The sequence below is a fragment of the Filicampus tigris genome, chromosome 14, assembly GCF_054856515.1.
Source record: "Filicampus tigris isolate MCC_2025a chromosome 14, RoL_Ftig_1.0, whole genome shotgun sequence".
In the NCBI taxonomy this organism is placed as follows: domain Eukaryota; kingdom Metazoa; phylum Chordata; class Actinopteri; order Syngnathiformes; family Syngnathidae; genus Filicampus; species Filicampus tigris.
Window position 1 is genome coordinate 6,929,372 of NC_141230.1, and position 26,881 is coordinate 6,956,252.

General features: G+C 40.6%; 1 protein-coding gene across 6 annotated transcripts in view; it reads left to right on the forward strand.

Moving 5' to 3' along the window:
* Window positions 1–26,881, forward strand: part of dgkg (diacylglycerol kinase, gamma) — a 104,474-nt gene that overhangs the window by 9,135 nt on the left and 68,458 nt on the right. The window contains exons 3-14 of one of the 6 annotated variants that reach the window (XM_086051695.1): window positions 3,739–3,815; window positions 14,150–14,170; window positions 15,300–15,450; window positions 16,222–16,284; window positions 17,815–18,075; window positions 19,747–19,899; window positions 21,714–21,763; window positions 22,027–22,101; window positions 24,066–24,185; window positions 24,265–24,382; window positions 24,474–24,562; window positions 25,194–25,310. In XM_086051695.1, the coding sequence (XP_085907821.1) occupies window positions 3,739–3,815; window positions 14,150–14,170; window positions 15,300–15,450; window positions 16,222–16,284; window positions 17,815–18,075; window positions 19,747–19,899; window positions 21,714–21,763; window positions 22,027–22,101; window positions 24,066–24,185; window positions 24,265–24,382; window positions 24,474–24,562; window positions 25,194–25,310 (1,295 nt within the window). The remainder of the gene's footprint in view (window positions 1–3,738; window positions 3,816–14,149; window positions 14,171–15,299; window positions 15,451–16,221; window positions 16,285–17,814; window positions 18,076–19,746; window positions 19,900–21,713; window positions 21,764–22,026; window positions 22,102–24,065; window positions 24,186–24,264; window positions 24,383–24,473; window positions 24,563–25,193; window positions 25,311–26,881) is intronic. The other 5 variants (XM_086051696.1, XM_086051699.1, XM_086051697.1 and 2 more) reach the window with 5 other exon arrangements.

Consider the following 26,881-nt stretch of genomic DNA (forward strand, 5'->3'; position numbering starts at 1 on the left):
GCCCCAAAAGGGGGCGGGGCAATTTCTCGTAAATCTAATCACAAAAAAAGACCTTAAATCACGACAGAGTCTTTTGGGGGGGCACTTTAGTACTGATGTAATTTTACATGCAAACCTATTATATAAGTGCCAATGTTAAGCTCACCCAAGTGTCATTTTAAATCGTCATTTCTTTATTGACAGCAGAGGGGAGAAGGGGGTTCACCCAATGCTAAGCTAATGATGCCGTGTTAGCTATCAACTTTCTAACATGCTTGATCCATTTCACCTCGCATGGTTAAAACCTTTCGCGGGTGGAAAAAAAAACTTCACTTGTACGTGTTTTGTCTATTTTGTGATGTTTTGGCTGCTGCTGTATGTCGGAGCACATGAGTTAGGAAGTGGATTGTTGACCAAAGCAGGGTATTTTACTGAAATTTCCCAGTCCGTTTATCGCCTTCCGCCTGTTTTGGCCATCCGAAACAAATAGTAATAAGCCGGTCAGCCTACCATTTCGGGCTCCCGTTCGTTCTGCCAGAATGTACTACCCCTGCAAAACGTCCTACCAGAAGCTGATTAGACAGTGTAACCCTAACCCTAAACCACCTGTGTGAGCATGTGTGCGCAAGCACACTGGGCATTGGTTGGACGTCTCGACGGTTAGGAAGGAATTACAGGATAGTAAACGCAACACACTTCTAGGTCGAGTGATCGACAGCGGTGAAACATAGATGCATGAATTGCATGTCGTATTGCTTGCTTTTTCAACTGGAGCTTCATTCCATTCCATTTCAGCAGCAAATTGTTTTCTATGGCACTCATGCTTGTAACTGACCACAGTCCACATCCTAACAGCCGCTGTGTGGCTGATCTTCCGGGTGCCCCGCCAGTGTCCACGACACACATGCCGGTAACGGTGCATCTCCGCATCTCTTAAAAGAGAGAACAAAACAAGCTCTTCGCCTCTCATTTGTCACGCAAAAAGCCAGTTAAATTAAACACACGATCCTGCAAAAAACAATTAAAGCCGGACATTTTCATGAATTTATAAAATCCTGCCGGGCTCCCGAGTAGGGTGTAAAAGAAGTGGACATCGGGACAAAAGAATACGTCTGGTCAACCTAATAAAAGTGTTAAAACAATCGCGACTGCAGTGCTTGATGGATCTATGAACTCCACACGCGTCAGACTGCCAGAGGTGGGCATATTACAAAATTTTGATGGTCAATCATTCGTCATCTGTCAGCGGCCAGGATATCCGACCATCATTCGTTAGTCTGTCATTTTTCGTGATGAACTGAATTGTAATCATCAGTCCGTCAGTTAGTCCGTCATTTCAGTTCGTGAATTAGTCCGTCAGAAGTCCGTTGGTCCGTCACTCGCTCCCCCCAAAAAATGCTCTGTGTTTGGCATTTGGTTTACATTTTACTAATATGTTCGAACGGCTTTTATCAATACGTTAAAATCACTTTACCAAAACGTTCCAACATCTTGGCAGTCCGTTCAAAAGACATAGCCCAGTAAAAACTGTTTACTCCACATTGGCAGTTCGACTCTTCTATAAAATTGTCTTTGATGTTTACAAAAACATGCACACCAGATTCATTGAAAACAGAAGTGCAATCATACTTTATGAATGTTTACAAAAAAACTACATTAGGTTCATGGAAGACTATTTGGGTCGTTGTTTATAAATGTCAGGTTGTCTCTGATATTTACACAAATGTGTACATTAGAATTAGCATCATACCAGTAAAACTATACTCTCCTGCTTTCGGATGATTTTTTTGGTTGTAAATCAAACACACAGAAAGAAGTCATTCACGATTTGCTGCAAAATTTCTAAACAAAATTCTTACTCAAACAAATCAAATTCTAATAACATGAACAATAAATAGCACACATGTCTTATAATATGAAGATTAGATATCATCATTTTTGTCACAATTGTAGGGGCAATATATAAATCTCCAAATGTGTCTCTGAGCAGCCTGTTGGTCTGCAGCTCCTGTTTTGTACCTACCTTGTCTATTTATTTTAATAACAAGCAAACATATTTACATAAACATAGACATGCAATAAATTGGACATTGGACTTTCACCTGCTGGCCTTGTGGCCTATTTGTTAGTCAAACGAGCACGTGCCTGGACTCCTCTTCTTGTCCTTGTGCGGAAAACATTCATGCCCATCCATCATTCTCTGAGAAAGTCACTGTCTATGGTTACTGAGCATAGATGTCTGATTAGTGAGACACTGCCGTCATCTTACAAAAGATTGCTCTTTTTCCATCGGTGACAGGTTGTATATTTTCACCCGGGCGTTCAGTGATGATTTACCCGACTTAACGCACCTGTTCGGAAGGACTTCAGAATGAATATTTTATGATTATTGAATGTATTAATATCTGCAGATTACAACACGTTTTACTTGTCAAACTTGATTTACTCTGACCAACCAACCAATCAGCGGACCGAAAAATGCTAACATAATTAGTTAGCTGACCTTGTGAGGCGAGTTTGAAATCTGATTGGTTAAAGAATCAGTTGCATTGCTAATGCGGATTAAGTTAAATTGGCCATTGCTACGGATTCAGAAGCCTTAGGCAGATAAGATTGACATGGCAGTAGCATAAAGGCTGAAATCTAATTGGACAAAAAAAAAAAAATCTAACAGCCACATCTATGAAGTGGAAGCAGTACATCAGTTCGGAATAAAGTAATACAATTTCACATAACAAATATTCGAATTTAGGTGGTAAATCGAGGTCAGTGTTTGTAATGTACACGGACACACGACCCCTGAACTGTGAGATATGTAGATATGATGACCAGTCATCCACATGATTATTCTCTGCGCTTTCATGGAACGTTAAAACGAAAAAGAGGGAATGCATACAGCAACGTCACAAAAAAGAGACACCGGTTGCTCAACAAAACTTGCGCGAGTACACTTTTTGTAAAAACTCTAGAATAACATGCCAGTGTGCGCCTTGTTTGCTGTTTCTGGTCAACCCCATGCCAATTTTCGCTTTGCTTTATGGCATTGTTTTTCTTTGTGTCCTCCTTTTGTCAAATGTGTTTTTCTATCGTTCGGCAGTGAACATACACGCATTACGTCTCGTTGTACCCAGCATGGACATGTGTGTTGAATATGTTGCCATAAAAGTAAAATATCAAAAGAGGTGTATTTTTCAGCTTTTATGCTTTTTTTTCCCAAGCTAAACTAAATGAGTGCCAATCAAGCCACACATGGAAAATTAATGGAGCCTTAGTTTAAGATAGGGGCATCTACTTGTTTCCCACATTCTGTGCTCTGGCTTCGCTTGTAGAAGCAAGTAGCAAGCCCCCAAGCAAGGCTGAAGAGAAGCCAGCCAAACGCTGGGTTGGAAGTCGCTGGCAAGATCCAGCCAACTGGTTGTCATTGTAATGAAGCAGATGAAGAATAGTGGGCGTGATGAGGGCTGGCACACTGGATGTGACAGATTGGCCCCATAAATGAATCAATTACACCATGGCAAGAAATCTGCCGTATAAAAACTGTATTACTGTAATTCTTGGTCCTTAGGGTATTTTGATGAAAGATTGCCTTGAAAATGGGAACTCTTTTTGTTATGTCTACTTTAAGTTACCATATATGGTTATTGTGTTCTATAAAGGTTATCTGGCACTGCTGATTTAAGGATACAAATGCCAATATGTACTCAGATGGAGGGTGCTTGTTAAAGTTAAAAGGCTGTTTTCCTCCTCATTTCTCTACAGACTCCACAAAGAAGTTAAAGGATGTTCTGGAGGAATTCCACGGTGAAGGAGTTCTCTCCAAATACAACCCGGAACAGGTGTGTGCACACAATCATCATCTTCATTCTGTTCTCTGTCTCACAATTGCATCGTGTAAGTGATTTGTGGCTACAGGCTGTGGTGGGTAGTCCAGATCCAGAAAGTAAAAACCCTGCCACAACTGCCATCTTATCAACTGAGCTCATTTACTAGCCGGTTGAGTAGAAGCACCTGTGGCTAAAGCTAAACTGTGGCAGGGTTTTTACTTTCTGGACCTGGATTACCCACCTCTGGTTACAGGTGACATCAGTACGAGTCCCCAGGTATTAGTCGGTAGTAGCTGTGGATTTCATTGACCTATTTCATAAATATAATTATGGTTGTAGACGTTTTAGTGCTTTTTTTATGTGGCTATAAAAGGTAACTGAAATACACAAACGGCAGGTGCATGGAAGGTTTTAGAGCAGAGGTCACTAATGTGGTGCCCGCGGACACCAGGTAGCCCCAAGGACCACATCAGTAGCCCGCGGGGCTGTTCTAAAAATAGCTCACCGGTGATGGGACATTGTGATTTTCTATAAATGTTAAAGTATACAAGTGATCGTTTGAAAGTGTAAACAATGGAAGAGATTTATAGAAATAATGTTATATATTTGTATTTATCTGTTTCCTAATTATTGTGAGACATAGTTAACATGATCAGCGTCTTTACATAAATGTCAATAATTATTAATGACTTGGTCACAAACAAATCTTTTTAGAATTGATTAAACTATTACTCATTCTATTGATTACTCGCCCTATCTCTTGTTTCTAGGCAGACATTTTTGTGTCAACAATTTTTTTATTTGACTGAGTTAGCTGCATATTTTACCCAGACCTAATAATAACGTATATTAAATTAATACGTGATTAAACATAATTTGAGCAGATTTATTCCAGAAGTTTGTATCAAATTGGTAGTCCTTCCCACAAATCAGCAGCCAAGATGTGGATATCTGCTTCAAAATGGTTGGTGACCCCTGTTCTACAGTCTACAGTCAAGAGTCTTATGCTTATGAAAACTTGTACATTAGGTCAGTCGAAGGCATAAAATCATTTTCATCCTTATCAAAAATGTGCATCATAAGTTAATCAAAGACAAAAATGATTGACTATCTGTGATTGGCTGGCAACCAGTTCAGAGTGTACCCCCGCCTATTGTTTGAAGACGGCTGACAGGCTCCAGCCCGCCCATGACCCTCGTGAGGATAAACGGCTTGGATAACGGATGGAAGGATTATTGCGGCTGCCTATGTTTTCAGAGCTGTTTACACAAACACATGAGTTGGAATATTGGAAGCCTAAATTGCCCCAAATGTTAAAATAAAATATACGTTCATTGAAGACTCACAACTTTCTTTGTTTCTAAAAATACTCCATACTTTTGGTGACACGAAAATGGCTTTGTATGCTTACAAAAAAAATATTTGACAATTACAAAAACATGCAAGCTAGGTTTATTGCTTCCTAAAATGTCTTCAATGTTTTAAAAGAAACATACTTTAGGGTCATTTAGACTATAAATTGTCTTTGCATTGCCTTTGATAATTACGGGAACATGTTACATCTGTCAAAGAATGCATTGTCTGATGGTTACGAAAACAGACATACTCGGTTTATTGAAGATTTTAAATGTGATATTCACAAAAACACATACCTTTGGTTTACTGAAGACTGAATTTTCTGTAATGTTTACAAAAACATATGTTAGCTTCAGTGATGGATAAATTCTCACCAGTGTTTACAAAACCACTTCCAATTGGTGTTTATAAAAAAACCCACATTTAGTTAGTCAAAGTTGCTAAGCTTTCTTTGATATACAATGTACACACTCGTCAAATACAATCATCAGGGGTGCACATAATTTTTTTCATGCGGTACTCGCATGAGTACCAGGAGATTGTTTTTGGTACTCACTAGTGGTCCAACGGATCACAAAAGTCACGGATCGGATCGTTTTTTTATATGAGCAAAAAAAAAAAAAAAAAAAAAAAAGCTAAATAGAACTTTGTATTCATTTATTTTATAAAACGCTTTTGCCCATAAAAACAATAAATAAATAAATAAATAAATAAAAACTTCTAATATCTAAAACGGACGAACACAATAATGCTGGGGGTGGCTTGGAGGAACTTTATCATGAAAGTCGGCCGAAGTTTGCATTCAGAATCGCTCACGGACATTCCGGATTAGAGCCGAAATGGGCAAAAAAAGGGTTTTTGATAAAAAAAATGTTCCCGTACAAAAATTGTTAGACGGCGTACACAATTTGAAATGATCAAAAAACGTATAAAACACGGGTTCGTCGTGACGGTAGGAATCAGTGATTTCTGTTGCGCATGCGTACCTGCGTACCAGTTATGTGCACCCCTGACAATAATACAAAAACATTTCTGCACACGATATATATAGTAGTTAGTTTCCTGCTTTTATAAACTTCTGATCAAAGCATCATATCTCATTTAATTAGCCATTTGCTGTATCACAGTAAGCGCAGGTCCGTGAGAAACATTAGATTTGCACGGCTTATTTTGACACGGTCATCCCAACTTGGTTTATAGGGCACAAAAACAACCACAAAGTACAATGCAGTCGTTGTCACGTTCTATGGTGCAGATGCAACAAATTTGAGCTCATGAAAACAAAAGACAACAAATAATACAATAAGGACAAGCATATACTACTAACTGCAGGATAACCATGAATGTTCCTACGAAGCTTTGTGACAGAGTGGCCGACATGGCCTCTCCAGCTATAGCCGGGTGCCTCGCATGGGCCGCGGGGGAGAGAGGGAGTGAGAGAGCGCAGCTTCATGGGAGCCGAGCAAGAAAGAGGAAGACGGACGTACTACTTTCGTCAATTCAATGTTGCAGAAGTTAAATTGTCTTGCCGAATGTATAAAACGTTCCCCTTTGTAGTACCAGCTCACTAGTTAACGTTTTTAAATAAAAAGCTGAACAAAATAGTCAGCACACCACAGAGATTGCTGAAGGAGGGATTCCTTAGTCTTTAAAAAGTCCCATTTTCGAAGGACATTTTCAACCTGAAAAGCACCAGCTCCGAGCTAAAGAATATACCCATTACAAAAACCCACATTAACACAATTTCAAAGAATGAGGCTATTTTTCCGGGTCGTTTAAATGTATATGCCGGAAGAGATTTTTACGGTCTCAAGATGTCCCACACAAGGACATACTTTGCATGCAAAGGGATAAGGTACTAAATGTTAACTGTTATTTAACAAAACAAAATTACTATCGAGGATTACACAGACAAGACTTCTCGCCCTCCATCCGTCCAGCCACAAAATGGGCATCCGTCTGGGACAGGTGGACCGTTCCGTCCCTGGGACGGAATGCCCAGCTCTGAATACTATCCACTGCTGTTTAGAGACAGGTGGATCTGACTGTTTGCAAGTGCTGTTACTTAGTGACTCCGCCCACCACGTAACCAGGATAGGCTGTGGATGGAGAAAACACATTACCAAGAGACAAAAACACAGGACATGACAAATGCTATATTTGACATTTTGTGTTGAACGTTTTTTTTTTTAAATTCATGGGCAAAATGTGTTTTTATTTGTCTTATTGTTGTTGTTTTTTTCTGATCGGAAAAATGATCCAATCCGTAATCCGATCTGTTGATCCGTTGCACCACTAACTGGTACACGCCGCACGCCTGTCCCCCACGAGGCGGTCTTACGAGTCGAGTGTGTGGCAGAAAAAAGTAGTTGAAAACGAACCCATAAATGTTGTCGTCACTCCAAAAGGGCCCAAAGTGAACCCGGATGAAATTGAATAGCAGCCAGCCAACAGTAGCGCTTCTGATTCACTTGTCGCTAGCGAGCAATAATTGCACAGAACAAGAATGGCCAGACGGCTGGTCAAAGGACCAAATAAGCTATTAATTAACTTATTATTTATTTAACTTTTTAAAAAATTACTTAACATTTATTCATTTATTTATTTATTCATTATCAATTAAATCTGCTGTTACCCACCACCTAATTGACCTGGCAACTGTTGAATAAGGGCCTGGGGGTGTATCTGTATGTTTTTTTTTTCCCACTTAAAGCACTGGATTCAACCATTACGACCACTTTTGTGGTTGTTGTCAAAATGATGTCTGCCTTTTAAAAATATTTTCTTTCTTCCGCCTTTGCGTTGGCTTGATGAATGACATGGGCGCTCTTTGGCTCCGCGTGGGTCAGACATATTAACGTCCATGCGGGCTCACCTGGCGCCACAATGGCTGACTTTGGCCTTGCTCTCTATCGTCCATCAATTGGCGAGTGTGTGCATGCATGAGTCATCGGGCCGATGTAGCAGCCGCAGTGGTTGCCTCCAAGCGAAATGCCGACAAAGGAGGCGTCTTCTGTCTCGTTCCAAAAAGGAGGGGCAACAAACTGTTTTTTGCCTCTTGGCTGAGACTGATGAGTGGGTAAAGCAGACGGTATCCGTACACCCACATTATTTTGCTGTACCATTACGAATGATCCATCATGCTGCCTGCTGCTTAAACTACAAATATAGCAGCAAAGCGAGCTCACCACCTGTCATACGGTAACAGTGACATTTACTGATACAGTAAGATAACATACGATACTCAGCTCATCACGGTAATAGGAGGAATCAATTCCGGTGGTTAAACCTTCCAACATATCTGTGTGCCATTGGTTCAAAGGGAAAATGGAAAATCTCACTTATGGTTTTATATAATATCATTTTTTTTAAAACATTTAACAAATACAATTGTGGTTGTTTTGGGGACTGGAACAGATAAATGGAATTTCATTCAATATTGATTTGCTATACATGTAAATTGACCAATGTATTTGTAGAAATGCATTAATTGCACTGGTCTCATAATAGTCCGTAGAGGAAATGTTCTTTTTGGAGTAATTTCCTGGTGAATATGCCTGTTTTTGTTGTTGGTCGATCTTGAGGTCACCCTCTGAATCCTCATTCGCTGTTTGCGTTGACAGTGGAGAATGACTTCCAAATGTAATGAAATGCTTATTCCTTGTACTTTTCTGAAATAAGGATATTGTCATGATATGCGTGGAGGAGGACCCTAAAGCAGGAGGCAAAAATCAAGTGCAGTCTAAAATATTTAATTAAAAGAAAACAAAAAGGCCAACGAAGCACTGGAATAATTCCAAAACAACAAGGATCAAAAGGAAACTAAACAAACACTGGGACGGGACTTGACTTGATAATAGATAATAGAAAGCAGACCATTGACAAATGAAAACGAACCAACAAGGACTGAAAGAAAGCGTGGAACTAAATACCGACAAGGTGACGATACAACGAGGAACACCAGGACAAGACACAGAGGGTAGGAGGGAGCTGGTTGGCTAACAAGGGACCGGGATGACAAGCACAAGTGGACTCAATAACTTAACGAGAGACAAAGGAACACAAGGAAAAACATGAAACAAAAGTCAAAAATCAAACTCAAAACACAGACTATGAGAGATATCTTATAGTCCAAAAATCGAATGTTACCAAAATAGTTCATGATGAATGGAGTACACTTATATAGCGCTTAATCAACATCATACGGTGCCCAAATCGCTTTACAAAGTCTCACATTCACATTTCAAAACTATCTATTGAACCGGAGAGCACGCTGGCGTGTTTTGGCTGCCGCTTTGAACCCGAGGTTGTTTTCGATGCCAAAAATACTCAGTGGCTGGTACAATCTACAAAGTACCCCCTTTATAATTAGCTTTTATCTGGCAAGCTTTCGTCATGAACGCCATGGATGCGTCCTTTCAAGGAGATTTTTCTGAACAAAACTTAGCACATGCACAGAAGCTATGCACAGTAAGTTAAAATGTCATTGTCAGTAAACACAAAAATTGTGAAATATATATATATGTATATATATATATATATATATATATATATAAGTTAAATGCAGAATTTGCAGAATAAAGAATAAAGGAAGTACAGTGGTACCTCTACTTACAAATTTAATTGGTTCTGGAAGAAATTTCTTAATTAGAAAATTTTGTAAGTAGAGACAATGTACATGCCCTAATCCGTTCCAAGCCCCCCAATATTCAGACATAAATGTTTTACAAAGCATAAAAAGGCATCAAAACATGTAACAAATACATGTTACAATTACACTATTGCACAATAAATGCGAGTTGTGCATAATGTAAAAAAACAAAGAATAGAGTAAAGAATAAAAATGATTGTCGTTTACCTTTTAATTGCTGTCTTCATCGCTTTTTGCCCTCTTTGGTTCATGTTCTCTCTCAGAAGTGTTTTTTGCCTGGCGTTTTGTAAACAACTGATTTAATAACGTGGCGACTGTCGATACATTACGGTCATATTCTTTGGCGAGATCAACCAAAGGCATCCCTTTTTCATACTTTTCTATTATCTCTTGCTTTGTTTGTATAGACAAAAAAAACAGATTTTCTCCTTTTTTTCTTTTCCTCGTTCTCATTCACGTAAAACTATCGGAACATCTCAAGGCTCGAGGGGCGAATGATGAGGACGCTGTATAGACATATCTATCGCATATATATCTATCCACCTGTCTATCTACACACATAGACATATATACGGTAGAGGTCCCTCTTAGCCAATGGGATGCCAGGAAGATGCTAGGTAATAGCCAATGGCAGAGCAGCGATGAGTATGTTGCGTTCAGGGAACTCTGGAGCTGCGAGTAGCAGCCCATACTGTATTTTTACCTTTCGTATCCTGAAATTTCTTTCGTAACAAGAGGCAATATTTTCCTGTTGAGGCGTTTCGTAACTTGAAATTCTCGTATGAAGAGACGTTCGTACGTAGAGCTACCACTGTAGTATGATATTGTAAGAGCCGCTGTTATCCGAGTGCATTCTGATTCCCATATTCCTGCCTTGTGAAAAGTGTCACATAAGAAGGCAAATCACAAGTAATTCATATTTTTTATTAGTAATATAAATAAGTAGTATTTATATGAATATTTTTTTATGTTTGGTATTTTTTTCATAACGTGAACCCTATTGACTTGGAAAGAGGTTTAATAAATCACATGCTGGCTTTTATTTGCCCACCATGGATGCACGGCATGTGGTCAAATGATCCACTCAGCGAGCATACATATCATTTCGACAGGCAGCGCCCCCATTGTCCTTCATTTTGAATGTCCCAGACGAGCTCCATCAGATATATTGCTCGCTCTCCAAACGAACTGTGCAAATGTGTCATGGCCGTTGTTGGCAGCGATGTCGGTCACGAAGCAGCAAGGTGTTGCAGACAGGAAGTGTGGAATTATTTGAATACTATCACTACAAAGACATTCAGTGCTGTAGCAAGCATACACATTTGCTTTATTGGCTTTCTGACATTTTATTTACATATTTCTTGCATTTTTTAAAATTGTTTTTGCTGATACATAACTACTGAACTTCACATTTATTTTTAAGACATTTAGGTGAAGTACATTCTAAACAAGAACGCTGTTCATCTTAATTCATATATATCGAGATAAGAGTGTCAAGGTCAAAGCACCATCTACACTACTTGCAAATTTAGTTATTTTGAAATATCTTTGAAATATCTTGTTGAACTTAAAATGCACTATGACCTTTACATGTAAACTTAATTTGACCTTGTCTAAACTTTTAAATACATGTGTCCAGCTGTTCATTCTTTTGCAAAATATAAAGAAATGAAAAGTAGCTTTCTGAAATCACTAAAAGACCGTAGAGTGAAATTGATTTTAAAACATTTAAAAGACCTAAATCAACGGAATGAAAAACAAAAAAAGTATCGTTTTTAGCTGTATTGTAAAGCATTTATACTTGGGGCTGACGCCACTTTCCATGGAAATTTATTCCATTTGCATGCAGCATAACAGCTAAATGTTTGTAGAAAGTTTGAACAATGTCAGTGGAGAGTTTTGGCTAATACAAAGATGATAAAATAAGACACAAGTAATACAGATGAGGAATCTTTTTAACGATTTATAATGTTTTTCTTAAAGTGGAGGTCAACCCCCAAAATTCTTTGCAATAAAATGTTTTATGTGCCTTCACTAGTCTAAACATGGAATTCTGATTAATATTGAATTTGTGGAATATGAGTTAAGCAAAATCAAATCGTTTTTAGCCATCTCAGGGTCGGACAGTTTTCACTTTCTGTCAACTGTAAATGACATCACAAATCCTCAGGGGTCAGGTAACGACCATTCACGGCTCACCTGTTTTCTGAAGCTGAGCCATGATTGGTCGTTACCTGAGCGATGAGCAATGTGCGATGAGCGATGTGATGTCATTTTCAGCCGACGGCAAGTGGAAAATGTCTGCCCCCTGAGATGTTCTAAACGAGGTGGATTTTACTGCTCATATTCCACAAACAGAATATTAATCGGAAAGCTGTGACTAGTGGGGCTGCATACAACGTTGACTTCCTTTTTAACAAGAATACTGAGATTGGGCAAGTCCGTGTCAAATCTTGGTGACTGTACATTTCACGAAGAACCCTATTGATTTTTAATGATCCTCCAAGGGTTGTTAGCTGCAGTGCTAGTCACTGACAGACACAATGTTGTACCCCCAGCGTCCATGAATAAGCTGGACCATCCAGCACAGTTGAGTGGGTAGAGCGCAAATCATGCTAGCTAACATGACATCGCCTTGCATTGTGGGATAGCTACCAATGTTAGCTGTCCACAGAAGTCACCACTCAAAAATACAACACAAGTCCCAAAAAGTGAGAAAGAGACAATTTCCACAATCTGATGTTGATGTTCTAGCTACCCATCCATGAAAAAAAAATCCCACACTACTTCTTCAGTTTCCACTGTTGCAGCTGTGTATGCATCTGTAGTGAGCACATCACACGAATGGCACGATGCACAGCAAATTAAAGTCTGCTGGTGGGTTTTACCAAAAAAGGAAAGAAGAGTGGCGGTGGTGGTCTCTTTGGGAGCTGGCGGGGTTAAACCAACAGTGGCAAGTTGAGGGGAGGATGTTTCGTGAATGACGGCGGTCCGAACCCATTGCACAACCGCTTGTTTCCATTCCAAATCCTAAGGTGCAAAACCTGATCCACTTTACCTTTTTTGGTGTGCAGCGGCTCCTTTGATCTTTTGATGGACATTATCATAGAACTCACTGAATGAAATTTAATTAAAACATAGGGCACCCATGTGGTTTCCCTCTCTCAGAGCTTATGAAATGCTGCAGGGCCTTTACTTATGAGTTTAATTTGTTTCGATCAAGCTTGCAACTTACTAAATTAAATCACTCTTTCCCTTTGAAATGAATTGGAATTATATTTATCCATTCCTGTTAGATTCCGCCAAGGCTGCCCTTTGTCACCATTTCTGTTCATAATCTTTATGGACAGAATTTCAAGGTGCATACAAGGTGTGGAGGGGGTCCAGTTTGATGGCTTCAGTAGTGCATCGCTCCGCAGGGTGTCAGGACTCTCCCTTAGAGACAGGTTGAGAAGCTCTGTCGTCCGGGAGGGACTCAGAGTCGAGCAGCTGCTCCTCTACCTTGAAAGGAGCCAGATGAGGTGGCTCGGACATCTAAACAGGATTTCCCCTGGACGCCTCCCTGTTGAGGTTTTGTGGGCATTTCACACTGGGAGGCGGTACTTGAGACACCCAAGGACACACTGGCGAGACTATGTCTCCCGACTGGCCTGAGAACACCTTGGGATTCCCCCGGAAGAGCTGGATGAAGTGGCTGGGGGGCGGGAAGTTGGGTCACCCTGCTGTTGCCCTCACGACCCGACCCCGGATAAGCTGAAGAAAGTGGATGGATGCATCACAAGGTGGCAAACACAGTGACAAAATATATTGTTTTTTTTGTTTTTTTGTCACCTTTGTAAAAATCCCCCACTGACGTTGTTCAACCTGTCAGTAGACATTTACAGTGTCAGAGGGAGAAACCTGTTTATTCTGATTGACACATAGCACAGGATGGCTGAGGTCAAATTAGTGATTAGTGGTGAATACTGTACAGTCTTTTTGATCTAAAATCTTCCAAAACAGGTCTTCCATTATTGTAGCAGATGTCACAATAGGAATTGTAATGGTTTTAAAGATTGTATGACATGTGATGCGTTTAAATACTCCTTCAGTCATATATGATCTTTTTCTCCCAGTCTTTGGGCATTTTTCTGGTTTGGTCAAATTGTTTAACATTTATGAATACCTCTGTTCAGATTTTGACCCTTTTTTTTTTTTTTTTAGGCATTTTTATATGAAATATATATTGACTGGGTGAGCTGGTTTAAACATTTATGGACATGGAGACTAATTACATCATCATGAATCATTCCTTCCTTCTTTCCCTTGCTATCTTTTTACGGCTGCACACATAAAACAGCAGCGAGATGTTCTGGACAAAGTAAGGCTCGGCCCAGGTGGTGCTAGGGGTGCATGCTGTGTGGATGTTGCGTCTCTGTCAGTGGGCTGCATGTACGTTGGCTCTCAACATTCACAACGTGCTGCTCAGTGTCACCCAACAGCAGTGAGATGTAGCAGGGGGGAGACTTTACTGGCCCAGTACATGCAGCCATTGGCAATGCATTCATGCATTGTTAAGTGGTGTTAAGATTTTGCACCGCCGTGGCAACACTGGCAGCAATACTTTAGCATGTGTTGAAGGTATTCATCGTGCATGAGGGAAACCATTTTTACCCATTCTCAATTTTTTTGTTATGCTACTGTATCACTAGTGTCATACTGTGTACCACACAACTGAGGCTGACGTCATTTCATGCTTTTATACATAGTAACTAAAAAATGTACATGAAGTTGACAAAAGCATTGGGACAGACTCCACCAACAGGAAGTGAAAAGTGCATAAAATATAATGGGCCGCAAACATTCCACTCATACACTCTATGAATGTATCGGGACACAGTCGACCTACACAAAGTGAGAAGTGCAGCAAATATATGGAGGAAATGAATGGACCTAAAACATTTCCCTGAGGAACTTTACCCACACTCTATATGGGTAAAAATATAGGGACTAACTCCAACGACAGGAAATGAAACATGCACCGTACACGGGGAATGAATTGACCGAAACCGTTTTTCCTGAGGGACCCAACTTACACACAATATAATGGCCATTCCAGTGTTTGTCCAATGGCTTGTTCTTCCACACCGTACACATGCAACAGTCCCATTATAGCCTTTTTGCACTCGGAAGAAACAAGAGCCTTCCCCGAAGACGATGAATTAAGTGGCCAAATCCAACCTGTGATTGATTGTTTTTTAAGAGGCGCATCCCAATGCTTGGTTCCATTCAATGTACTATCATTAATAGGTACATTTAACAGAGTGTTTTTGATATCATTTAGCTCCCAGAAGCTCCATTTGGCAAAAAATTCCCATTGTGTTGCTATTGTTTCATTCGTTCAATCATCTTTATTCCACAGAAGCTGCGACCAATTTTTGTTTTGTTTACATTAAGCAAAACGACGTTTGCCACGCTTGTCATCAACTAAATATGTTCCACACGTGCAGCCAATCGACTACGAGGGCTTCCAGCTCTTCATGGCCACCTACCTGGAGAACGACATCCCAGAAGAGCTGTGTCAGCACCTCTTCACCTCCTTCAAGAGCAAAACGGGAGGTGCCTCGCCTGACCATGGTCGAGCTGCAGGAAACTTACTGGGTAAGCGCCTCTCACATTTGTTTTATTAATTCTTCGTACAGTACACAATGCGACGCTTAAACGCTTTAACCCTCAACCTGGCCAAGGACAACATTTGCCAACTTAAATGGGGTTTCCAAATGATCATCACTATAATGTCAATAACAATATGTAATGGTGCAAAGCACATAAATTATAAATAGCTTCAGTGTATGAGATTTTCAAGTGGTTGACAATTGTTTCAGCTGGCAGCGCGGCGCCCTAATGGTTGGCATAGCTGCCTCACAGTTCTGAGTTGGAATCCCAGCATGGAATTTATCTGTGTAAAGACATGCATGCGGAGTTAATTGAAGACTAAATTGTCCATAGGTGTAAAAGTATGTGTGAATGTTTGTCTATATGTGCCCTGTGATTAGAGTGTCCTCCTCAAAGTCAGCTGGGATAGGTTCCGATTTAGCCTATTTAATGTAGACAAGTGCGAGACAAATGGATGGACAATTGTTTCCGCCTGCACTGCCACCTGGTGTTTGGTGAATTATAAATAGTGTAACTCACAACCTGCAGCGTGTGATTGAGTTTGTCATCTACTCTCGAGGTATTCTTCTCTGCATTGTCTGGTAAACAAGAAAGGTCATTAAAGATACAACAAAGATGAATGATGTTCTTTAAAAACAATTCTCATGCGCGCTTGATGAAACGAAGGTAGAAGAGATGGCCAACCACTGGAACTAAACCCCATTAATCCTGCGTCAATGTTGTCTTATTGCTGCTCAATGTGTTTCCTTCTCAAAGAGTCCTGCTCCATTGATGCTGGTATCTCTATTCACACCGAGGTGGCCTGTGCCCCCATCACAGGTACTAGCAGACCTGCCTTGACGGGCACCGCTGCTTGTTGTGTTGAAGGGTGATTTCATTTTTTTTTTTTTTTTTTAAACATTGTGGAATCCATTTGTTTAAGCCAAGTGTTGTAACTCCACCTGCCTCCCTTATGCATTTCTTCTCATTGCAATATCATTGGCGTTGCGCTCCTTTGCTTTAAACTAACCAACTTGTGATTCCTTGTTTTTTGCATGAAGGGAACCTCTAAAGTCGAACACCTACAACTTGTTCAGTGAGCGTCAAAGGATTATCACGACATGTTGTTTACTTTTTCAAGACATTTAGTGCAACTCAACTCATCTTTATTTCTAAATATATGGCTCATCACTTGTTGTCAACATAAAGGTGATAGTGTTTAACAATTTGTTTCTGGTTTCTACATTTTATCGTCGTTAACTTCTTTTTACACTTCTACGGCTATTAAGAATTGCCCTGCGATTGGGTGGTTTCACCAGAGGCTGTCAGGGACATAATTCAGGATGAACTCTCACACACACACACACACACACACACACACACACACACACCCGCACCACAAAAAATCTTTAGCGCGTGAGAGCATTTCATTAGTGTATGTGTGTGAGAGGTAATCCTGAATTATGTCCCTCACGGCCTCTCATACAGTTTTTGCCATTCATTTGTAAATGTTAAACTTCTTACTAAAATAAGTTTATAACATTGACAGTTTGATCTAGGGATGTTCCGATCAGGTTTTATGACACCGATACCGATCATGTATGAGTGAGATCGGCCGATACCGATCACATGGAATACCTGTATATTTTTCCATTTATTTATGGTGACTGCTACTATTCAATATAATCTGGAAAAAAACCCCAGCCATATTATTGCCGTAATTTTGACAAAAATCTCTATATATTTTCAAAAGAATGAAGAAATACTAAACTGTTGCTGGCACAATACAACAATTTGTCAGTCACAAAGATAATTGAAAACTAGCTTTTAGTAACACAGTTTTTAACAGATCAAAAGAATCAGCAGTCGCAAAAAGTCAAATAAATAACATGCCACCTAAATATTGCATGGTATAAAATGATATAGTGGGTCTGTTGCCCACAAGTGACTTACAATGCTTCTCCCTGCATGTGGCAATAATGCCACTTATACTGAGCTGTGACAGTAAAGCGCGATCATGCATAAGATGCAGCGTGCCATACAGCCCAAACTCGGTCGCCCATTTATTATCGGCGCAACACTGCAAGCAGGCTGGTCTCATGGCTGTAGGCTGCGATGCATAAACCGCGGGTGATCTGATTTTTTGATTGGCAATAAAAGGCTTTGATCGAATATGCCGATAACGTAATTTTTCACGAAAATCGGCCGACCATTATCGGTGCCCGATCGATTGGAGCCTCCCTAGTTTGATCCAGTAACTGATTATTTTCCAATGGAAAGCATTGTTGCAGGTCAACTAAGGGTTTGTGTTCGACTTCAGAGGGTCCACTTAAATCCGTCTTTAAAGGACCCCTTCCTTTTGTGTCCAAGGCATGAACGGAAAGAGCATACTGTCGGCGATGGGTCGACACACGCCAGAGCTTTCCGGTGGCACTGGGGCCACCACCTCCCCTTGTTCGTCCCGCTCCTCCTCGCAGCGGTCCAGAACCGGGGCCCACACGCCCGGGGGGCCCCACCGCTCTCCGTGCATCCAGGTCAAGCCCTCCCAGAGCAGCAATAATGCCTTGACCCCCAATGCTGGCCCAGCTCGGTCACCAGTTTCACCCCCGAAACTCTCACCAGGTGAGCCAGGTAACTTATCTTCAGACTTTTTGTCAATTTGTAGAGCAGCTACCTAAGTGGTTTTTAAATTGAGTTTCCATTCATATTTGTGTTGTATTGGAATGAATGACCGACCCCTGAAGATGTCTTACGGGATGCACTGTGATGTGATGCTGAACCTGTTCAGTGACACTCACAGTCACACATAACATAAAGAACAGGTGTCAAACTCAAGGCCCGGGGACCAAATCTGGCCCGCAACCTCATTTTATGTGGCCGGCGAAGGCAAATCATGTGTGTCAACTTCACATTTGTTGCAAATTTTCTTCACTTTTCACAACACTGAAATACTGCAATGTGTTATTTATTACCAATCCTCCCCTTTAAAGCGGAAGTCAACCCAAAGATATTTTTTTCAAGAATATGTTCCCAGCAGGCCCACTAGTTAAAACACGGCATTCTGATTAATTTTGCATTTGTGGAATATAAATTAAATGGCAAAATGCACTTGTTTTTAGCCATCTCTGGGGGCGGCCATTTTGTCTTCTGTCGACTGAAAATGACATCACAAATGCTCACAAAGACCAATCACGGCTGACCTGTTTTCTGAATCTGAGCCGTGATTATGAGCAGTTGTGATGTCATTTTCAGTCGACAGAAGACAAAATGGCCGCCCCCGGAGATGGCTAAAAACGAGTGGATTAACTCTTATTCCACAAGCGCAATATTTATCAGAATGCCCTGTTTCAACTAGTGGGCTTCCATAGAACATATTCTTGAAAAAAATATATTTGGGTTGACTTTCGCTTCAAAATAGATTGAAAAAAACTTAAACAAGCAATTACTTACTGGCTTCTAATTTCAAAGCTAGCTGTCCATCAATTTGTTGTGTGTATATGATAATATAAAATGATCATACATGGGTTCACAGTCACAATGGCCCTCCGAGGGACACCATAACTACGATGTGGCCCGCGACAAAAATGAGTTTGACACCCCTGACATAAAGCAAAGACAATTACACTTTGTGTATTTAAACTAGGCGTGTAGCTTAGCCTTAATTAATGCTAACAAACAGTGCAACACACTGTATCTAATGAATAGCATCTATGTGGCGCTGTTATAAAGTGTTTGAGTAAGCCTTTAACTAACACAAACGGTGCGGCAACGTGTGTAGACAGACAATGTAACAATGCTCACAGGCATATATATGCATTATCCACTCCCCAAAAATGACTATTACAGCAGCTTACTGAGTCAATTACAGTAGTTGTAAGACTTTGTTAAGGAGCCGCCATGAATTAATGATGACAAGCAAACTGTATTTTTTTTTTTACATTCTGTTTCATCTACAGTATATATGTTCCAATTGTACTCGTTTTAATCCTCACAGGGAAATTCAATTTAGACTCTTGGTAAGACATTTGGTTGCACATCACACAGAGAAGAAGAGCACACATGATATTGATAATGATGTCATTGAGTATGTATTGTGTCTCTAATGTATTGTAATGATGTTTCATTAATCAAGTTTAAACCGAAGGGAAAGCCTTTAAAAATTATTCATAAACGCACATAATGAGACCCAATACAAGAGCTGTATGAAAAATGAACAACAATAATAGTATGGTTGTACAATTGTGCTGCATCGTACTTACTATTTGATATATATGCATTCATTGATAAATTGTGCATTGACAGAGAGAAGCCGCTCGGAGAAGCAATTGTTGCTGCGGAGGAGCCCGTCACCGCACAAAGGATCGCCCCAGTCAATGCCGCAGGTGGTCTTCCTGAAGGACATTGTCTGCTACCTTTCCCTGTTGGAGCGCGGCACGCCGGAGGACAAACTGGAGTGTGAGTGCAGGCAGGGGCACCCGGATGTGGGCAGGGAACAAGGACTGAGGATCCCTTCCTTTCTCTATGCTGCCGTGTCAATTTATGGATGAGTAGTTCTGGCCAACGTAATGAAACTATGGCACTGTTTATTTAGGTTCCACATTCGATTGTTGACACAGGAGGATAAATTAACTTGGTCTCGGACATAGTGTACTTAAACATTTTCAAGGTGTACTTTTCCAGATGATGGTTTATAATTGCGATGCTATAGTGGTGGTATTAAGAGGGGGATCAAGTCAACTAAGTCAATGAAACCAATTGTTTCTTGACTTGATGCACCTGTCCAGGGGGAACCAACTGTGGGCTTAGCTTGTATTTGCGCAATTTTCATTTGACAAAATAGCATGCTACGTGGTTATGATTGGTCTCAGTTACCTCAGCTTAGCAATGCGTTGCTGTTTTTTCTTTTCATTAAAAAATGCCCACACGTGGGCACCAACCACATAGATGGGTTACGTAGCGCACAAGGCAAAATGTGTTGAATTTGAAGAACGGTAACATAACTGGCATTCACCGTCCACTCTCACTTTGTTGTAGTCTTTGGCAAATTGCGCCTCCATTGTCCCGCATGGCAGCTGGTCAAGGAGAGATCGCAAACAAACAGGAAGTCAGACAAACACCTTTAAATTACTTCATAAATGGAAAAAATATATACTTACCATAGTTCTACAAACAGTAGTGGCGGTTTTAGTACTACTATTACCATTAGTAGTAGCATTGGTGGAAAATAGCGTGAAGCAAAGGAACACACAAATGGAGTTTTAAACAAAATTGAATTTAAATAAAAATGAAAAGTAAAATAAAATAAAAAATTATATGCATGTCATATAATTGAAAAATAATAATAATAATAGTTCCTGTTAACATATAAACATGGATATACACACAGCATTGTGAAGTGACCACATGCCGAAGTCCACTAGAATGCTAATCGCTACGTAAGATCAGCTTTACAACATGCACTAAATCTCCAACTTAGAGAGGGAATTTTTTAATTCTTTGATATATGGTTTTCTTGTTATGAACAGAGTTCAAATTAGTTTGGCATAAACTCTCTACTGTCCATGTGTGAAAAAAAAGCAAACAAGACGGAAATTATAACTTGCTAGCAGGTGCGAGAATTTGTCTTTGAGGTGGGATGGCCACTGGACTGGACTGGACTGAAAAAAAAAGGTTCATAACTGACAATAGGTGTACAAGATCGTGGCAAAGCACTACTTTTATCTCAGTGAAACTCATCACTTTAACATTGGTACTTGACACAAAAATGCCACAAAATGTCAAAAAAAAAAAAAACACTTCTTTTGTCCAAATGAAGCTCCTTGGCATAAGATATGCTACAGTAATACTTTCATTGCTTTGGCCTGTGCACAAAAACAGGGAATAGGCAGAGGTGGGTAATCCAGGTCCAGAAAGTAAAAACCCTGCCACAGTTCGGCTTTAGCCACAAGTGCTTCTAATCAACTGAGCTCGTTTACCTGCCGGTTGAGCAGAAGCACCTGTGGCTATAGCCAAACTGTGGCAGGGTTTTTACTTTCTGGACATGGATTAAACACCTCTTGGAATAGGTGATTTTTTTTCAGCAAATAATGGAGTAAAATCTGTGAAACTGTGAATTAGCGAATACGCAGTTCACTGTACATACCACTGGACATGCTTTAATGCTAATGCCACACTTGACTTGTGCACACATTGAAGAGACTCATTTTCACTCTTGTGAACTACATTCTTGATCACTGAGGAAAGATGAGCTCTCTTTGTTTCCCTTCCAGTCATGTTCCGGCTGTACGACACAGACGGCAATGGCATCTTGGACAGTTCGGTGAGTTTTCACACCGCCTTCTTCATCTTTATGTTTTCTTTCCATCCTTGTGCTAAGAATAGAAGCTGGTTGGCAGGCGGCGTGTTGACATTAAGATCGTTTGTAATGGTCAGTCCGTTTTAATGCTAGCCAGGTTCCAAGGCATAAACAGAACATTGCCGCTCGTATGGAATTTGTAGCGTCTTTACATCATGTTTGGAAGTGAGAGGTTGTAATCCATGTGCCACAAAGCTTTGTGTTGTCCTATTTGGGATCTTTGGTAGGAGCTGGATCGCATCATCAATCAGATGGTACACGTTGCCGAGTATCTGGAGTGGGACTCGACAGAACTGCGGCCGGTGAGCAGCATAGCACACAGATTTATCACCGCTTTAAAGTAAATAACTACACAGAGTGGTTGATTGTATTGGTGTACTTAATGAGGTGTCCTGTGGGTGTATCGTGCAGCCAAACCTCCCATGTGGAGCGCAATCTTACCAGTTCTGTGGTACTAGTTGACTTCCAAGTCATTTGATTTTCGAAACATTTCGCAAATAGAAATGATCTGTTCCAGGGTGAGACTGTCACCATCATGAAACTTTTAGCAACTCAACAGCCAATGTTTTAAGGAACATTTTAACATTGTCACACGTGTAAAACAAAGTTAACACTGTAATTATTAATAGTTCAATTTGCCATCCGTATGATCAAAATCCAAATTTTCCACTGTTTTATGTATAGGATGGGTCCAATGATGGGTCACCTTCACATGCGCTTGAAATACATTTCTGGATTTTAAGCGACACAGCTACACATGCACCAGCCAAACACATGAAGAGACACGGTGGCCACCAGACTCCCACATATTGGCAACTAATTACTGATCAGATGAAAACTGTTTTCCATATCGAATTAAGGAGAACAGTGACCTAATCAGAGCGAAGCTTATTTACACCTTGAATATTCATGCGAAAACTGACTGTCTTTCATGCCAAGCATTAAAGACCAACTAAAATAACTTGAAAATGGCATTGTGGGCTTTTCCAACACAAATGGTCTTGCAAACCCGATTAAAGGACATATATTGAAAAAAAAAAAAAAAAAAGAAACATCTGCTGGTCCTCTGGCTACTCATTATTCATTTTAATGCTAGTAATTAGCTCTTATGTAAATTTATGTACAGTAGGCTATGTACTGTATGTAATTGATATTTACGTAATTGTTTGCTAAGCAGCCGGATCCATTTCATTGTCATCATAGTTTTTCTTTGTCTTCACTGATACTCTTCAGTTGTGATGCCACTCAAGAACACACAAAAAGCCAAAGAAGAAAAAAAAAAACATGCTTGAGTAGTTAGATCAGGGGTGTCTTAAGTCTGGTCACTTGCAGCCTGCTCAATCTTTTTTTATTGGCCCACCACATATTCAACTAATAAAATCAAACACAGCTTGCATGTTATAAAGAAGCACAACATTAAAAAAATAATAAAAATAGAACAAAGGGTATCACAATTATGATTTCAATAAGACGTGATTTGCTTTTGTCATCATAACACCAAGCTGCAATTTAGACTAGAATTTGTTTTCTCTTAAAATACAAAATACTTGTTTATCTGCTTATCTTAGTTTGACCAAGATCAGGGATCACCAAAATGGTGCCCGTGGGCTGGTTTTAGAAATAGCTCACCAAAGATGGGACATTGTGATTTCCTTGTAATGTAGAAATGATCATTGTAAATATAAACACTTGCAGAAATTTATAGAAATACAGGTTGATTATTAATGTGAGAAATAATTATCATGACAATTTGTCCTCGCATAGACAAATAACATTAATTATGAACTAAAACATATTTTTAAGATAATTTGAGCAAATGTATGATTTCAGAAGTATGTATGAAACTGGTTCCCCTTCGCCAATATCAGTACCCAAGTAGTAGTTTTCAGTTTCAACAAGGTTGATAACCATGCCATACATCTTCTTTTTTAGATCTGTTCTTTTCTTTTCTCCGGCAATAGTTTTTTTCTAGTAAAGAGAACAAATGTATTCCCTCACTCACAGTTTTGGCTGTCACTCCAGCCTTCACCAGAAGGTTGGTGACCCCTGACCTAAAGCATCTTGAATTGTTTTTAGCGTGTTCTTCAATCCATTTTAAGTTTGGAAACTCTTGAACGCATAAAATCAAAGGTTTTAACTAACTAAATTTGGTTTGAACTCCAAATTGTTCTACTTTTGAGCAGTCACACTGTATATTGACGTCAAAATCTCGAACTTAGTGTGAGGTAGAAAGTGTGTCCCGGCGCTTCTGCCTCTGGCATCGCAGATTCTGAAGGAAATGATGGAGGAGATCGACTACGATCGAGATGGCACAGTCACCCTAGAAGAGTGGATCCGAGGAGGCCTGACCACCATCCCCTTACTGGTTCTGCTCGGCATGGACACGGTTTGTGCCCGCGTTAATCTAGTTCACTGTCCAAAAACATCAAATATCTTCATTTGGTCATTTTAATGTCTCCCATTAGAATGTTCAGGAGGACGGCCAGCATGTGTGGCGCCTAAAGCACTTCAACAAACCGGCTTACTGTAACTTTTGTCACACCATGCTACTGGGTGTGCGCAAGCAGGGCCTCTGCTGCTCTTGTGAGTGGGTGGTCATGACCATGCTAACGTACACGTATGTGACATGTATGTTGTTACTGAAATGTCTCGGGGTTTTTTTTTTTTCGGACAGTATGCAAGTACACGGTGCACGAGCGCTGTGTGTCCAAAGACATCGCCGCCTGCATCAGCACCTACGCCAAGTCTCGCAGGCACACCAACGTGAGTGCGCACGCACGCACGCACATACACACACACACACACACACGCGTCAGTCTAATTTATTAATTTATCATAGACCTTTTTATAATGTTTATAAAGACGTCAGGGTACTTCGGGGTGACAGAAAAGTAATTTAAAACTGCTGATCTGAACTAAGACAATGACAAAAACCTGTTGGGGGGTCCACCACCAGCCATATCCCAAAACGTTTTATTTTTTTTCCTAATTCCTTCAGAATAAATCCAAAATGAGTCCAGCGGCGCCTTTTGGTGGGGGGAAAAAAATTGAGTGATTTTTGTAAATGGTTGAACAGAGAAAAAATGTGAAGATGTAGTACTTCAAAAGGTACTTACTGGCAAACAAACATCCATCATCGGTGTGTGTGGGTGGCCTTTTCTCACAGGTATGTAGAAAAAAAAAGGATGGAGAAGAAGGCTATGTCTTTTTTCTTTCCTGTATCCACTATAAAGATTGTCTTATATAATCTAATCTAAAATCATTATTCAACACATTTACCGACGTTACTTTTTTCAATTTCTTTCTTTTTGGTCAAAGGACATGTGGGTTTGTTTCCCTATTGTCACTGTACGTGTGTGTGTGTGTGTGTGTGTGTGTGTGTGTCTGTCTGCAGGCTATGCAGCACGTATGGATGGAGGGCAACTCCCCTACCAAATGTGACCGTTGTCACCGGAGCATAAAGTGTTACCAAGGCCTGACCGGCCTCCACTGTGTGTGGTGCCAGATCACTGTGAGTAGTGGGTGGATGAATGGATGGATTTGACAGTACAGTGTTCCCCCGCTATTCAAATTTGTGAGTAAAGATGACCTGAAATGCATATAATTGCCTATAGATGCCAATTGATTGCAGTAAAATACCACAGAAACTTTTGCTGAAATGAAACCTCTCAATTCACTTCCTTTGCAACAACATGACACAGGATGGTGGCATAGCACAGCTTTTGTCTAAATGAAGCTTATAAACATTTCAATTAATTTTTTGGCACCAGGCTGCCACAAGATGGCACCATAATAATAGTTACAGTTCATTGGCATGAGTTCAACAATGCCGAATAGGTTCGTTTTTCAGCAAATAACAGGGGATAGGATCCTTAAACAAATCCTGCCACGTATCTATGATCTGTGAATTTACAAATGCTGAAGTTTTGATTTGTGAGGTTTCACTGTACAGTAGGCATGTCAGTGGAATTGAGAATTCAAAATGTCCTCATTCTGAGATGGCGAATGGTGGACCAGAATTTCATTGAAGCCATGCGAAAGTCTGCCTTCAGAGTCCCACAGGGCAAAAGGCTTAATAGGACTGCTTCTTCAGCTTGAAGGTATCCCTCACCGCTGGTGGTGGTTTGGGGTTTGTCAGCATGACAGGCATCGACCACCTTAAGATCACAGCTCCGATCGGCCGCCTTTAAGAATGAAGGCGCCGAACCCACTGGGATTCAATGTCCCCTGCCTCCCCAGGAACGTGGGAATTCTACCACGCTTTCCCAGCAGACCCCCCACAATACTTTAGGGCCCTGACAGCTCATACCATCATCAGAGCCAACATGCCATAAGGTGCTGATCAGTTGACAGCTCCGCCACTCTCTTCACCTGACTGTCTAAGACATGCGGCCGCAAGTCCACTCCTAAAACTGCTAGGTCAAAAAAAAAGGTTGGTCCAAAATGGTGTCCTGGTGCCAAGTGCACAGATGGACACCCTTATGCTTGAACAAGGTGTTCTTTATGTACAATTCGTGATGACCACACTAACTCGGAAGGCCGTTCCTTCCAATCAAGCCGATCCAGGGCCCACTACCATTGCCTATCATTGAAGTCGCGGAGTGGAACGATGGACTCCCCCAGTGGGAGCGCTTTCCGGCACCTCTCCAAGGACTCCAAAAAGTGTGGGTACTCTGGGCTGCTGTTTGGGGCATACAGTAGACACAAACAACAGTTAGGACCGTCCCCCCACCTGAAGGTGGAGGGAGGTTACATTCTCGTCCACTGGGGTGAACCCCAACTTCCAGACACCAAGCCGGGGGGCATTAAGTATGCCCACACCTGCATTGTGCCTCTCACCATTGGGAACTCTAGAGTGGAGGAGAGCCAAACCCCTCTCGAGAGGACTGCTACTACTGCTCAGCACTTCTGCTGATTCTACAAAGGCACATTCCTTACAAACTTGGCAGCGTTTTAAAGGGAAATAAACAGGCTTTCAAATGGTATACGATTTATTGCAAAGTGGCATCGTTACAACAAAGAAATAATGCATAAAACACACATTTCTTTACTTTTTGTACTATGTTTAGCTGCAATACTACT